The 13,168-nt window shown below is 38.0% G+C and overlaps 1 protein-coding gene across 1 annotated transcript; it reads right to left on the reverse strand.

The window, feature by feature from the left end:
• Positions 1-805: 805 nt before the first annotated feature.
• Positions 806-11,737, reverse strand: LOC149017790 (uncharacterized). Its single transcript, XM_089152125.1, has 7 exons — positions 11,506-11,737; positions 9,754-9,902; positions 7,447-7,529; positions 6,736-6,822; positions 2,734-2,882; positions 2,497-2,628; positions 806-1,542 (listed from the first exon to the last, which is right to left on the reverse strand). The coding sequence occupies exons 2-7, from the start codon at positions 9,890-9,892 to the stop codon at positions 1,353-1,355; spliced, it is 780 nt and encodes a 259-aa protein (XP_089008251.1). The 5' UTR covers positions 9,893-9,902; positions 11,506-11,737; the 3' UTR covers positions 806-1,352.
• Positions 11,738-13,168: the final 1,431 nt, after the last annotated feature.

Here is a 13,168-nt window from a genome sequence, read left to right on the forward strand (position 1 = left end):
TGCATCATTGTTCTAATTCATAAGCTCGCCTCTGTTTCTTTCAATTTTATACCCACATCAAAGAATGGAGATGCACCTTTTAGCACAGGGAGCTTTGTGTTACAGGATGCCTGGATCCTAGTGGGGTTCATTCCCTTTGCATTATAGACTCTGTTTCCAATAGAAGATTTATCTCTTAGTTTTAATTAATAAATCTTTAATTTTTATTTACCTAAAAAATGCTGACAATAATTTCTTTTTGAATATATCATTTTGTGTTTTTCACCCTACATCTTTACACATAATTTTAGAAGCATATGTTCTAGAGACTTATGGGACTTTTACAACTGAGGATGGAAGCATTTGACTTTGAGGCTGTCGGGCACTCTATCAACATCAAGGTTCAAGATAATCATAAATTCATAATTGGATACATCAACTTCTTATACACTTTTTTTAGGAATGAAGATTTACCCGAATCAGTTTACATATATCTCAACTATATCGTCAGGAGAAGTAATCTTATAATCATATTCAAAAATACAGTGTAGCTTCGCCCTGACCCCAAAGAGCTTCTAAACATTTGTAACTTCATACCATGGTGTTAGTCTTATACTAAAGATATATCAACTTCCTATGCATTGTAAGACTCTCATATGACACTGAATGGTACCTAGAGCAAAATATCAAGACCCTCAATTGGCCCATACATGGTGAAAAAATTATTTCTTAAAAAAATCTGGGAAAAAAAAAGTCCCAAACTAAGGTTGTCTTAGCATCCTTGGTGTGTTAACCTTCTACATGAGCCGATAGTCTTAACTCCAGTTAAAGTTGATTTTGAAGCAGAGGCCCTACTCTCTTGACCCAGGTAATGTTCTTTCTTTAAATGTAGGATGATTAAAAAAACATTTCACTAATACTTCAAATTTAATAGAGTTTGTACAGAAAACAGAACCTTTTACAGGTATAGCCAATAATCTAAACCATCCTAAGAGGCTCCTATTAGTAAAGCCCAGAAATTATATTCCAACTGAAGCGTTGTGAAAGTTCAAATTACATTATCCACAAAAAAAATTACCCTACGAGATTGAAATATTAACTGAAAAGAAAAAACAGAAAGAAGCACAAATCAGTCAGAAAGAAATTCCACCAGAATTACGTATCTGAATATCCCACTAAACAGGCTCAACATGACAAAGGCAGACAAGAGCCAGCAAGGAGATCGTAACTACCTACCTCTGTTTCCAGTTCCACGTTCTGTGACATGCTAAAGTAGCTTTCTCATATGGAATGACCACAAGTTAATGAGACTGACCCAAAGAAACTCCCCCACCCCCCAACAACCGGGAAAAAAATAAATTACAAAGTAACTTCTATGGCTTGACATATTCCCTAATGAACTGCTCAACTTGCATTATATCACCTGTCTGCCCTGAAGCTTCTGCAACTATCACCTTGTTATGACAATGGGAGAAGGTGAAGGCTTCTCCAGTGACACCAAGCGTAAATTCATTAGCAATGTCAGCATCAGAAATAGCAGTTCTTGAAGTTCGTAGCTTGTCTCTGTAAGATGAATCAAAGCATAAGCACATAAGACTTATTAATTCATCAACAACCAAACATATGGCTGAGCATAACACTTAACAGATCAACTTCCATTTCTCAGCCACACTTCTAACAAGATAAAAGGTGAAGGGAGAGGGAGAACCCAGGCTGTTACACCACTATCAAAAGATGATCATACCCAATGTATTTTATACATGATATTAATGACTCTGTTTTGTATATCTGACATCAAACTACAGAATAGTAATTCTATGATCAACGACAAAGAAATTGTGGTCCATGGATCAAGCTTGAATACAGACTAGTAATTAATTGAATAAGAGCTCAAGCAACTTGGTAATTGTGCCCTACATCAAATAAACTTATAATGATTTACAACAATGAATATTAGCAGGGAATAGCCAACCCCCCACCCCCCCAACCCAACACCCAAAGGAAGAGAAAAAAACACAAAGTTGCTTGAGCTCTCTCTCTCACACACACACACCACTCAAACACAGTAAAAGCTACAACAATGAATATCAGCAGGCAATAGCCAAACCCCTCCCCCCCAAAAAAACCCAACACCCAAAGGAAGAGAAAAAAACACAAAGTTGCTTGACCTCACACAAAAACAGCACGGCACAACAACAACAACAAAACACATAACCCTCACAACTACCAGCGATCGAACACCTGATATCCAGGCTATGACGCCATGGTACAACCTCATATTCTAAAAGCTCAGGTGTTAAAGGGCTACAGAAAGAACAAAACTAATATTTCATTTCCCAGCTGTTTCCCATCCTATATTTAGTACATGTTGCATTAGAGCTTCATGTGTTCAAACATCAACCCACACTACTGAGGTCTCACTTAATCAATTGCCATCAGGACATCATGCTCAACAAAAGAAAGATTCAATAGTTTGACATTGCTAAACAAGTTCAAATAGAAGTGCTGAGTTCTTACATTTCCTTTTCAAGTTGTTTCCTGATAAATTCCTTAGTATGTGCTGTCACTTTGTCTGTCTTGTTGCATACTATGAGTACGGGAATTTTCCTCTTAACAATGGTTGCCTTGGTCAAGATATCATAAAGGTACCTACCACATTAAAAACATAAAAAATGTCTGACGTTATAAACTGAATCTTATAAATTATGTATGTGAACATGCATGACGAGAACCACAGAAGTTGCTTTTTAGTACTCTGCAGCTGCACGGCAATTCGGTAAAAACTCCACCGCATCCACAACAAAAATAAGCCCAGCAGTTTGAGGCAAGTATTCATCAAGCTTGGGTCGAAGTCGTGAATGTCCAGGAACATCAACTACATGGACAGGCTTTATCTTCCCCTTCTGCACATGAGATGGCAACTCACTATCAAAGTGATAATTTATCTTCAATTTCTAAGAATTTGATGACTGGAAGAGCAATCATACGGATTATAAGAAATGATAGTTTTGAAATTTCCACCCTATGGGGAAGTATGAATATCTAACCTACCAGAGGGGCCTTTTGGGCATTTGGAAACGGCAAAAGGGGTAACCATAGTAGTAAACTTTGCATGTTGAAAAGTGAATATAGAGATCAACATGGACACAAGGGATATCAATGAAAGAGGGGTGCTTCAGAGAACCTATTCCCTAGCCATTCCGCTTAACAGTGCATGCAGTTTATATGTGCAGGACCATTCAATAACTCAGTAAAATCTAGGAGTTATACTGCCCCCCCCCCCCCCCCCCCAAAAAAAAAAAAAAAATTCAGACAGGATGAGTTCAATTATTTTCAAATAATGTGTTGCGAATGTGTGCTTCTTAATGCAGACTTGGTTGAAAATTTAGTCCTATTATAATATCTATGGGATAGATGTGCCTTTTATTTCTTTGGGTTTTATCTGTAATGTTCTAAGTTAATTAATTCTGATGTTAATTTGGGGTGAACAAAAAAATTTAATTGGCCACGGTGTCCATTATGTCATGTAGTTTGCTTTAATTTAGTAAACAAAGAGTCCTTGTGGTCAACTTTGCAGGTCCCAAGTTATCTACAAGAGTTAGACTTCAACAATTATGATTGATGTTCTTTCAGATTTGTGATACCAAACAACAACAACAAGCCTTGTCCCAACTAAATGGGGTTGGCTATAGAATTAGGAAAGTTTTTTATGTAAACCAAGTGTAGGATTGAGGGTAGTAGTGGAATTTCCCTAAAAAGAAGTAATGTAGTACTGTATTTGAATGATCAAAACAGTAGCCAAATAGGACCTTTCACAGGGAATCAACTTCAGATTTGATAGACTTAAGATAGATAAAATTCAGATATAATGGAAGGCTGAAAACCGAAGTGGTAGAACAAGGACTAACTAGGTTGTCAAAACAGCAGTATGCTATAAAGAAGAATGGATGGAACAATATAAGAGAATTAAGAGAACAATAAGGACAACAAAGTAACATGTAACACCCGGGCTTCTCACCGCAAGGTGATTGATTGGATCGAACACCAATCTACCTTGATCAAACACAAGGGTTCTCCAAGAAGAGGAATACTAGCAAGCAATTTGATTTCATTTCACAAGTTGTTTTTTCACCACTTACATAAGTCTCTTTATATAGCATTCTAAAGAGACATAAACATTAATGGCAACATCTAACCACTAGCTAACACCACCTACCTATTAATAACTCAACTACTACCAAACTCTTGACAAAGGAGAACTCCTTTGACAATGAGTTCTCTTATTTTCAAACTAAAGCCCCTTTTATTGACTTTCCAAAAACTAGATTTAGGCTTAGGTCTAGACTATGAAGTTAAACATATGTGGACTAACTTTAACCCACTAAAACAGCCCTAGCCCATGAAAGCCATGGGCTGATTCAGGTGACAACTTTAGGCCTTTGATGGGCCTAACCCAATGGGCTTCTTCTTTCGTAAATATGTCTTCAATTCTGCATCAAGAAGGGCTGCCCAGGAATTTCCAGCAAAGAGAGTGGTTGTCCTAGGGTTTATAGGGTATTCTATTACTTTAATATCCAGCTGTAATGTGAACTAAGATCTGAAATTTTAACAAAAATCAGAAAACTAAGGTTTCGGGGGGGGGTCTGGCTAGGGTGGGAGAAGGCCTGCACTTGCTGTTCTGTAATTTCAGAACTTGTTTTCTCTGGTCTGGAAGGCAGGGTATGGTCAGAAATTGAAGTAGGTTCAGATTTTAGAAGTTTTAAAATAATTTGCAGAATTCTCTGAGAAGAAGATGACACGCAGAAATTTTCTAGAACTAGGGAAACTAGGTTCAATTGGGGAATTAGGAGTAGAACTAAGGTCAGGGGGGAGGCATGATCCTAGGGAGAGAAGAATGGAAGGTTAGGGGCTGAGAATGTGGAAGTTGCAGGGGGTGCAATTCTAGGGCTGCCATGGGGAAGGAGAAGGGGTGGGGAGACCTACAGGTGCTAGGGGAAGTGGGGGAAGGGCTGGGAAGAGTCATGGAGTCATGGGGTTGAGAGGGAGAGGCTAAATGGTGTTGCAGGGGGATTGGGGGGCTGCTGCAGTGTTGTGGCAGCGGGGGGGAAGGGGTTTCTAGGTGTGCAGGATAGGGTAGAGGCAGGGGAGGGGCCGGAGATGAAGGGGCAGGGGTAAGGAAGGCTTGCGTGGACAGAGAAGAAGGGGGAATAGGGCTGGGACGATCACTTACTTGTTAAGAGCTTCAGGAGATGATTAATGGCTACTGTGAACTGAGAATAGCTGCTGGTCAAACTCCAAAATCCACCGTGACCTTCCCAAAGAGAACCATGACCTTGTGTTCCACAAAGACTCTTAATTTTATTCAATCCAAACTGAGAATTACATAGAATGCTAACCCATTTATAGCTTTCAAAAGACTCTAGGACCCAGTGGGACTCCTTAATAGACAAGGATCCCACCATTTAACTCAGACTCTTGATTGGGAATCTAATAACTAAAGACACATGCTAAAATAAGACTTTAAGTTAGCTTAAATAAGTGCATGCCTGAATTCTTTTCTATCAAAACTCTAAAGCACATGTGCCAATTTAAGATAACCAAGGACTCAACAAAACACAACTCCTAAGACCAATTCAAACACAACTCAACTTAAGAAACTACACTCAAATAAAAGTCTAGAATAAACCTGAAAATAATTCCAGAATTAAAAAGAGGGCTAAAATACCCTAAATACCCCTACTAGGAGGTTCGGCCAGATCAAGGGGGCTTCTTGGAGCCATCCACGGGCCCCACTTAGGGTTTTGTCCAGAGGGTCTTTGTGTTCACATCAGTTTCTTTTATTTAGATATATTAATGTAGTCACCCCATTATGATGTCAAATGAAATAGAATACATAATTTTTATCTGAATTGGGTAAACAAAAAGGGCTTCCTCTTTTCTCTCTTGTCCCCTGCTATTCCTCTCTTCTACCTTCCTTTTCTTGAATCACACTATTCATAGGTGCTGGTCAAACTTCACAGTCCCATTAACAGCCCTTTATCTCTTCCCCCTCCCCCCACCCCTCCTATCCAACCCCATTCTTCAATGCAGGGTACTTCAAATAGCAAATCAGCAAGCCTTATTCAATCCTTTTTTAGATTTGGACCTTAGAGGAGCTGATCTGATGTCCAACTTTTTGACTGGAATCTAGGGTTGGTGGACAGCATCACTTCCTCAGATAAAGCAAAATTCTTTTTTTTTTGGTGTTCCATCAAGATGCTACAGTCGACCAATTAATTCAGTTTGTCACGGTTAACACATGTGACAAGGATGGAGCTAGTCCAACGTGATAATAGTTGATTTATGTCTTTAATTAGAATACTGAAGTTAGAGTTAGAAAACTAGAGACAAGGATTTATTCCAAATGCTGCTATACTTTGATTACCACAAATAAGGTGGCTGACAACCTTTCACAATTCTCTCATCTCTTCTCTTCAGATTATGGTTTATATTATCTTTTGTTATGGTCATGAAGCAGGATCCAGGAGGGTCTCATCTCCCGTCACACAGCAAAAGGTAGGGGGAAAAAACTTTTATCATAATTTTGAGAAATGATGGCATGCAAAAAACTGTCACTGTATCGCTGCCAATTCATATAGATGCCAACAACAAGATTAGCCATAAAGGAACATGGTGAGTGTGTTGCTGAATTTTTTTCCAAAGTAGCACGGTACAAAAAATATCCACAAAAGATTTTACAAACAAATATTATTTTACCTTAGAGGACTCAGAATGTAGCACAAAACTGCTCTCATTTGGTTCCATTGATGTAACAGTACCCTGATGGGAAGAGCCATCTTGAAGCTGGCACAGTAACAGATTAATAACCATTTCTCGACAATAGATCCAAAGAGAACATAAACACTACTAAACACAGATACACAGAAGTAGTACATAAAATACCTAATAAACAGATGTGCAATATACAATGAAAATTCGGAGTGTCAATTGATGGTAACCCCCATATAAACTTTCCCAGTCCAACCTAGTGTTCATAAAGTGCAAAATCTAACATGAGAAGACGAAGCAGTTTTCATTAATGCAATTCCAGGTTTAGCTGGAAAATGCAACATAACATAAAGCAAGGACTAAACCTGAAGCAGGGTATCAGACCCTTCTATAGATAAAAAATGTCAGCCCAGACCCAATATGAAAGTCAGCCTAAGGATTCCCATCACCAGTGATGAATGCCAATTGTTCAAAGTAAAATGTAGCTCAAGAAAGAAAGGTGCTAAGAGAAACCAGATTCTGGTTTTTTTTAAGGGGGCTGGTGAACAGCTTAAAAAAAGAGCAGCATCCCACACAGCTATTTGTGTACGTATACTTTTGATTTCTAGTCCTTCAGAATTCATTGCATGCAAGATAACATATTAACAATAGCACAAATAGATGCACCCAAAGGATGGAAACAATAATCTAGGAGCTAACCTGGTAAAACAGAGTAGTTTTTCCACTACCACTCAGACCAGCAAGCACAATGGTATTGGATTTTGTTCTCTGGAACAAGCGAACTGCATTAGGAAAACATACACATGTGATTTATACCAAATTTCCTCCTCTGCATCGAAGGGCAAAATAGTTTCAACTATCTGGGAATGTTGGAAGTCGTAAATGTGCTAACACTTCAATAAAGCAAAAAAAATTGACCAGACCTCACTCCTGTTTTTAACTTCTCTGTATCACTTATATAATTTGCATGAACATCAATTCATTCTAAGGGCAACCTTTCATATTTAACACTGTGAATAAGACTAACCTATACATTTTTTTTTCTTCCAGGGGGTGATTAGCTATATAAAGTTTATCCATCATACCTGTTGTTTTCAACAATTATGTACCATGGATAAGTAAAATACGTATTTTGTTTTTATACCAAAGGTTTCATGGACAAGCAGGTCCACATGGAATCCACTCACTAAAACCTACTTGTGCCAGATAGATGGGTGATTTCACAATTCCACCATTAGCTATTTAGATGGGTTTGGATTAGCCAAGTATCAAACTGGAGACCTAAATTCAGTAATCTATCCTTGCATTTATTAGCATCATCTCTTACACTCGGTATTCTATTTGTAGCACGAAGCCACACATCCTCCCATATTCTTGGATTATCCAAAGTTCTATTCTGCTGTTCGAACTAATGCATTTTGGCTGAAACTTTAAATGCATGCAGGGGGACACTGCAGTTTTATTAGCCAAAAGTTTCCATCCCCATTTGACAAAACCATGTGGAAGACAACTATGCCAATCCAAATACATCAACTGGACTCTGGAGCACCAGCACAAGAAACCGCACCTTTTTCAAAACTTTATTATCTTTTACTTTATCAACTTGGTAGCCTTGGTTACTTCAGCATCAAATGAAGTTCATATTAAGGCCCATATATTGGTATTGGACTAAATGAATTTATTAAGAAACAACAGAAGATATTTCCCAACTATATGGGGTTGGCAGACAAACGTGTTCTGGTGCCTTACAGCTTATGCTTCTAATCCATGTGTACTGGGGTTATATGCTTAGATTGACATGTATGTTCTTATAAAAAGGATTTCATTTTTATCTTCATCATAGATTTGTTTTGCATTATTAGCATTTCTTTAGGCAAGTTTCAATGACATCATGCCAAAATACTTAAAATCATCATGTAATGGGAAATGATTTTTAAACCACCTTCTAAAGTAAAGATTTTGCCTGCATGGATGCTGATTTGGCTGAGTTTATTGTTGCATAGATAGATGAACCCTACAGATAGTCCACACGGCAAAATTTCATTGTCTAACTCACCTGTATGGGCAACCATCTAGAAGATATTCTCTCATGTATTTTTTCGATATTTAAATTAGAGTACAGCTAATGTGGAAGTTCTAATCATCAGAAAGATTGAGGAATGGAAATGTGAATTAATCATCTGTCTACTTCAAAAGCCAAACTCTAATACCCCCACCTTATTGTACGTATATCTATTACAAGCAATAGGGGTCAACTACGATCTAGAGTCTCACAAGGGCCACTGGAGTATGGTATACTAATGTTGCAAGAAGGTAAATAGGTAAAGGGGAGTTGCACCTAGATAAAGGTCCAAGACCCATAAATCTCTTCCCTAGTTGAGGGGAGAAGAAAGACCCAAAAAAGACAAGGCTAAGGTGTACCTAGATCACTGTGTATACATCAAGTTATGGACTAGGTAGGTCTTAGGCATCCAATCCATCCTGCCTACAGGCTCATCTCCTTCCATCTAGAACACAGATTAAGAAACCAGTGTTGCTCTTGCCAATGCATATTCAGCAGAATCTGCATCAATCAAGATCAGATGGATTTCTTTTGCTTCGAAAACATGGATTTTTTCCATTGCAGTTTTATCTTTGGTCCGTACCACTTGACCAATATAGGACTAGCCAAGAAATACTGATTTCTACCGATAACAAGATGAATCAGCCAATCCAGTGCCAATTCCTCGAACATAATTCTAGACCACTGCTTCTTACTAATCTACTAATTTGTCCTTATCTAAGTAAAATAAATGTCACACAACGTGCTACTGTAAGCAATTCTTCATCTCTTTTAACTAACCTCTCTAACAAGCTAGCTTATTGTCCTTTACAGCACTATAGTGTCCCCCTCCCCCCCTTTCTGTTATTAGTGTTTTATTATTATTGTTATTGATATTGTTATTATTGTTCTTGGGTATAGCACAAGCAAAGACTTTAAGAAGATGAAGTTATGTGACAACTTACATAACAAGAGAATAACAGATGTTAGAAATAGAACACCAATAGCAACATACAACTGTGAAGCTGGAGTCTGATGTACCCAGTGCTCCACTTGAGACACCCATTGTTGCAGTTGATTCATCAATTTCTCTATCCCTTCCATTTGCCTACTTCTGTATATGACAATAACAGAATAATTGGATAAAAGAAGAAAGATAATTACTGAGAAACAACTTGTCATCTAGGACATTCACACCGTAAAGTAACAAAGGTAATTATCGGAACATGTCTAGCTAGCAGCAGCTCAAATGTAGATCAATCTAAAGATTGAGAGAGGTGTGAGAAGAGAAAGAAATATCAAGTCTGTCCAAGTTGCAACTGAGAGAGCAGGAGTCATAAGTGTGTAACCAAGTCAACGAGAAAACCTTTATAAGAACTTTATTATGTAGGAATAGGAATTTAGAATTCATGGGGTCAGGTCCACTATGAGTCTAAAAGATATTTGTATCAGACTCTGAGGTTATGCTTCTACTATCAGCAATGTGTCATTATGAATGCATATGAGGTTCAAATCAACATCAGTGATAGTAAGCTCTATGTAATGGTTTAGAGAGGATTTTACCCACAATGTTGAAAAAAATGAAGAGATACCACCCATGGCCTTTAATGATAAAAACATTCTTGCCACGTTGTTCTTATTCGATTGTTGCAATTTTTTTCGTCTGCAAAGTCCCAGTTGCCTATTGTCCCAAATCAAGGACAGTGACAATGGGGGATATTACACAGTCTACAGGACTCCGAACCCTAGTTTTCACTATGAGATCCTTGAAATCACTGAAAACCCACAAGTGGATTTAGAGGGGGAAGGGCCAGCGGTGGCGGAGCCACTTCCCAAACCTTGCCCAAACAAAGAAGCAGAGGCCCCCTTCCCCCACCGCATTTGTTCCTGAGGGAGGTGGGGAGCTGGAATCATCAGCCCTCAACCAACCCAGTGAGGGGGACAACTAGTTTTCTGGCTTCCCATTCTCAAATTGCCACTTCAGAATTTCATTAGCACCCAAAGATATTAATGTAGCTTGTGATTAGGGTTGTGAAGCCGTAACCCTCCAAGACCTGCTCTAGGACCCTTTATGAGGCCTAATAGCCGGCTCTAAGTAGGAGTTTACATAGGATTTCACCCACAATGTTGAAGAAAACCGCAGAGATAATATTTCTTGGCCTTCCATGATAATCATTTCAAATTTCAACAGAGTTCCTGCGAATTCTGTTTGGTAATGTGAAATTTTGAATATTTCGAAAATCTCACAATACAGGATTTCGTTTAAAAAAAAAAAAAAAACTCCAGAGATTTCTGTATTCTATAAATAATATAATGAAATTTTCACCTACTTGAACTCTTAACAAGTTTAAGTGTTTTGAAGAAGATTCGGTGCATGAAATGACGAGTGAATAAAACGAATGAGAATCAGTGAACGGATGGGATTTCGTATAGGTTAAAGGGTTTGAGCAAAGAAGGAGAACAAGGAATCAGAAATTCAGTTTCCAGCAATGATGAAGCAGTGCGTGAGAAACTGAATTAACGAATAAATAGAATTCTTCGCAGATTTCCAACTCTCACACGGTCGTGATCAATCAAATCTTCACCTTAACATCCCACTAGATGCCTCCGAACTAATAGCTTTGAAATCAAGACGACTTAGCAGTCAAGAGTTATAATAGCACAAATCCACTCCTAGTACATTTGCAGAAACAAAAACACGGAGAAAAAATGAATACCTAGGCCAGTGACAAAGAGGTAGCTCGTCTCCTTCGCACCCTGCTGCAGAAAGGCTAGTGTGAAAGAGGACTCCTCCGGTTAATGCCCGAAAGAGTGAGATCGTAACTTCTTGGAGAGACCGAAGCACCTCGTTTCTGCCGAGAAAAAGAAGCTTCCAAATTCACTGCTCAAACAGAGATCCCATGGATATCCAGAAATCCTCGCCGCGTGTGTTTCCTAGACGAACACAATAGTCATTCGTTTTTATTTAGGAAATATTCAGCGCCCCCCATGAGTTACCCTAAAACTAATGTTAACCCCTGAATTATTCAATTTATCAATTAAATCCTTAAGGGTAAAAATATATCAAATATACCCCTTATCATTACAATCAAGAGTTGATGTAAGCATGTTAAATCAAAAAAAAAAAATAAATAAATAAATAAATAAAAACAAAAAAGCATATGTTCAGTTTGATTCTTAGTCTTTTGTCCACTTCTTCTTCCAATCATAAATCTTTACAAAATTCAAGAAATATGGTTCATGAAATAGTATTTTTATACTTAATATGTGAGAGGAATATTGAGAATAAATAAATAAAAACTAAGTAAATTGGATAACATTTTTTTTTTCTTTTGGGGGACTAAAAATTTTCTTCAACAATAAGAAGATGAATGGCACTGGAGGGCGGAGGTAGTGTTATGCACTATTCTAAGAGGAGTAGAATTGCGGCTTTTTGTAATTCTTGTATGCTTATCACCATGATTAGGATTATATGAGCATCAAATGACAAAAGGATAACCATCAACAAACACTTGTAGAGCAAGATTATTGGAGGCACTTGCCGTCCGGTCAATTTAATTGAGTGCGACAGCGATCAGCGTCCTTGATGGGAGCTCAACCCAGTAGGGACAATATCCATTACTTAATATTTTAATGGATACTTTCATTGTATCCCTATTGATACCAGCTTAATGGGATTGGATCCAAATTCCATTTTCCACGTGGTTGGTGGATTATGTCCTCCCCACCCCTTGCCCGCATTGAATAAGATTGTTGATTACCAAAAAAAAAAACAAACACTTGCTTTTGTCCGGTTATTAAGTTGGCGTGGTTTGCGATCACCATAACAATACAAACAAGATGTTTACTTGTTCAGAATATTGATAACCAACTATAATAAATTGGATCCAAATTGTAGTTTTCAATTCTATGACACTCACAAGAGTCAAACCCATGACCTCTTCATTAAAAGGTGTTGATTTTACCGCTAGAACATCCCAGGGGTGCATATTTTATTTGATATTAAAAAATAAATAAAGAATGAAAATAAATGCTAAGCTGTCCAAAATCTGCCAAAATCCAAATTCGAAAATTTGTGAGAAAGGAGAAACCAGCTGTCAAAAACGGCCAAAATGGCAAATGAGGATTTTTCTGTTGCTGATAAAACCGAAGCCCAAGGTGAGGAGTGTCTCAAGTCTCAACTCTGAACTCTGCCAAACCGTTGTTTCGTCGCAACGCGCCAACAGTTTCAAGGCTCTGTATCGGGTTTCTCTTTTCTTACCAACTCTTTACTCCAAAAAAGAATAAGAATAATTTAGGCTTCAATTTTGCTAAACCTTTTTTAACTTCTACCGCTTTCTCCTGCAAAAACATTTATCTTCCAGCTTCAAAGTGAAACAA

Source organism: Hakea prostrata, chromosome 4 (genome assembly GCF_041222555.1).
Source record: "Hakea prostrata isolate BN-2017 chromosome 4, UWA_Hpros_2, whole genome shotgun sequence".
Lineage (NCBI taxonomy): Eukaryota > Viridiplantae > Streptophyta > Magnoliopsida > Proteales > Proteaceae > Hakea > Hakea prostrata.

Bases quoted from the DNA above. Each gene is read 5' to 3' on its own strand.
- LOC149017790 (XM_089152125.1), bottom strand. From the start codon at position 9,892: ATGGAAGGGATAGAGAAATTGATGAATCAACTGCAACAATGGGTGTCT. The intron at 7,530-9,753 runs GTAAGTTGTCAC...TTCCTAATGCAG, and splicing joins ATCTGTTATTCTCTTGTTAT to TTCGCTTGTTCCAGAGAACA. The intron at 2,883-6,735 runs GTAAAATAATAT...TCTCATGTGCAG, and splicing joins TACATTCTGAGTCCTCTAAG to AAGGGGAAGATAAAGCCTGT.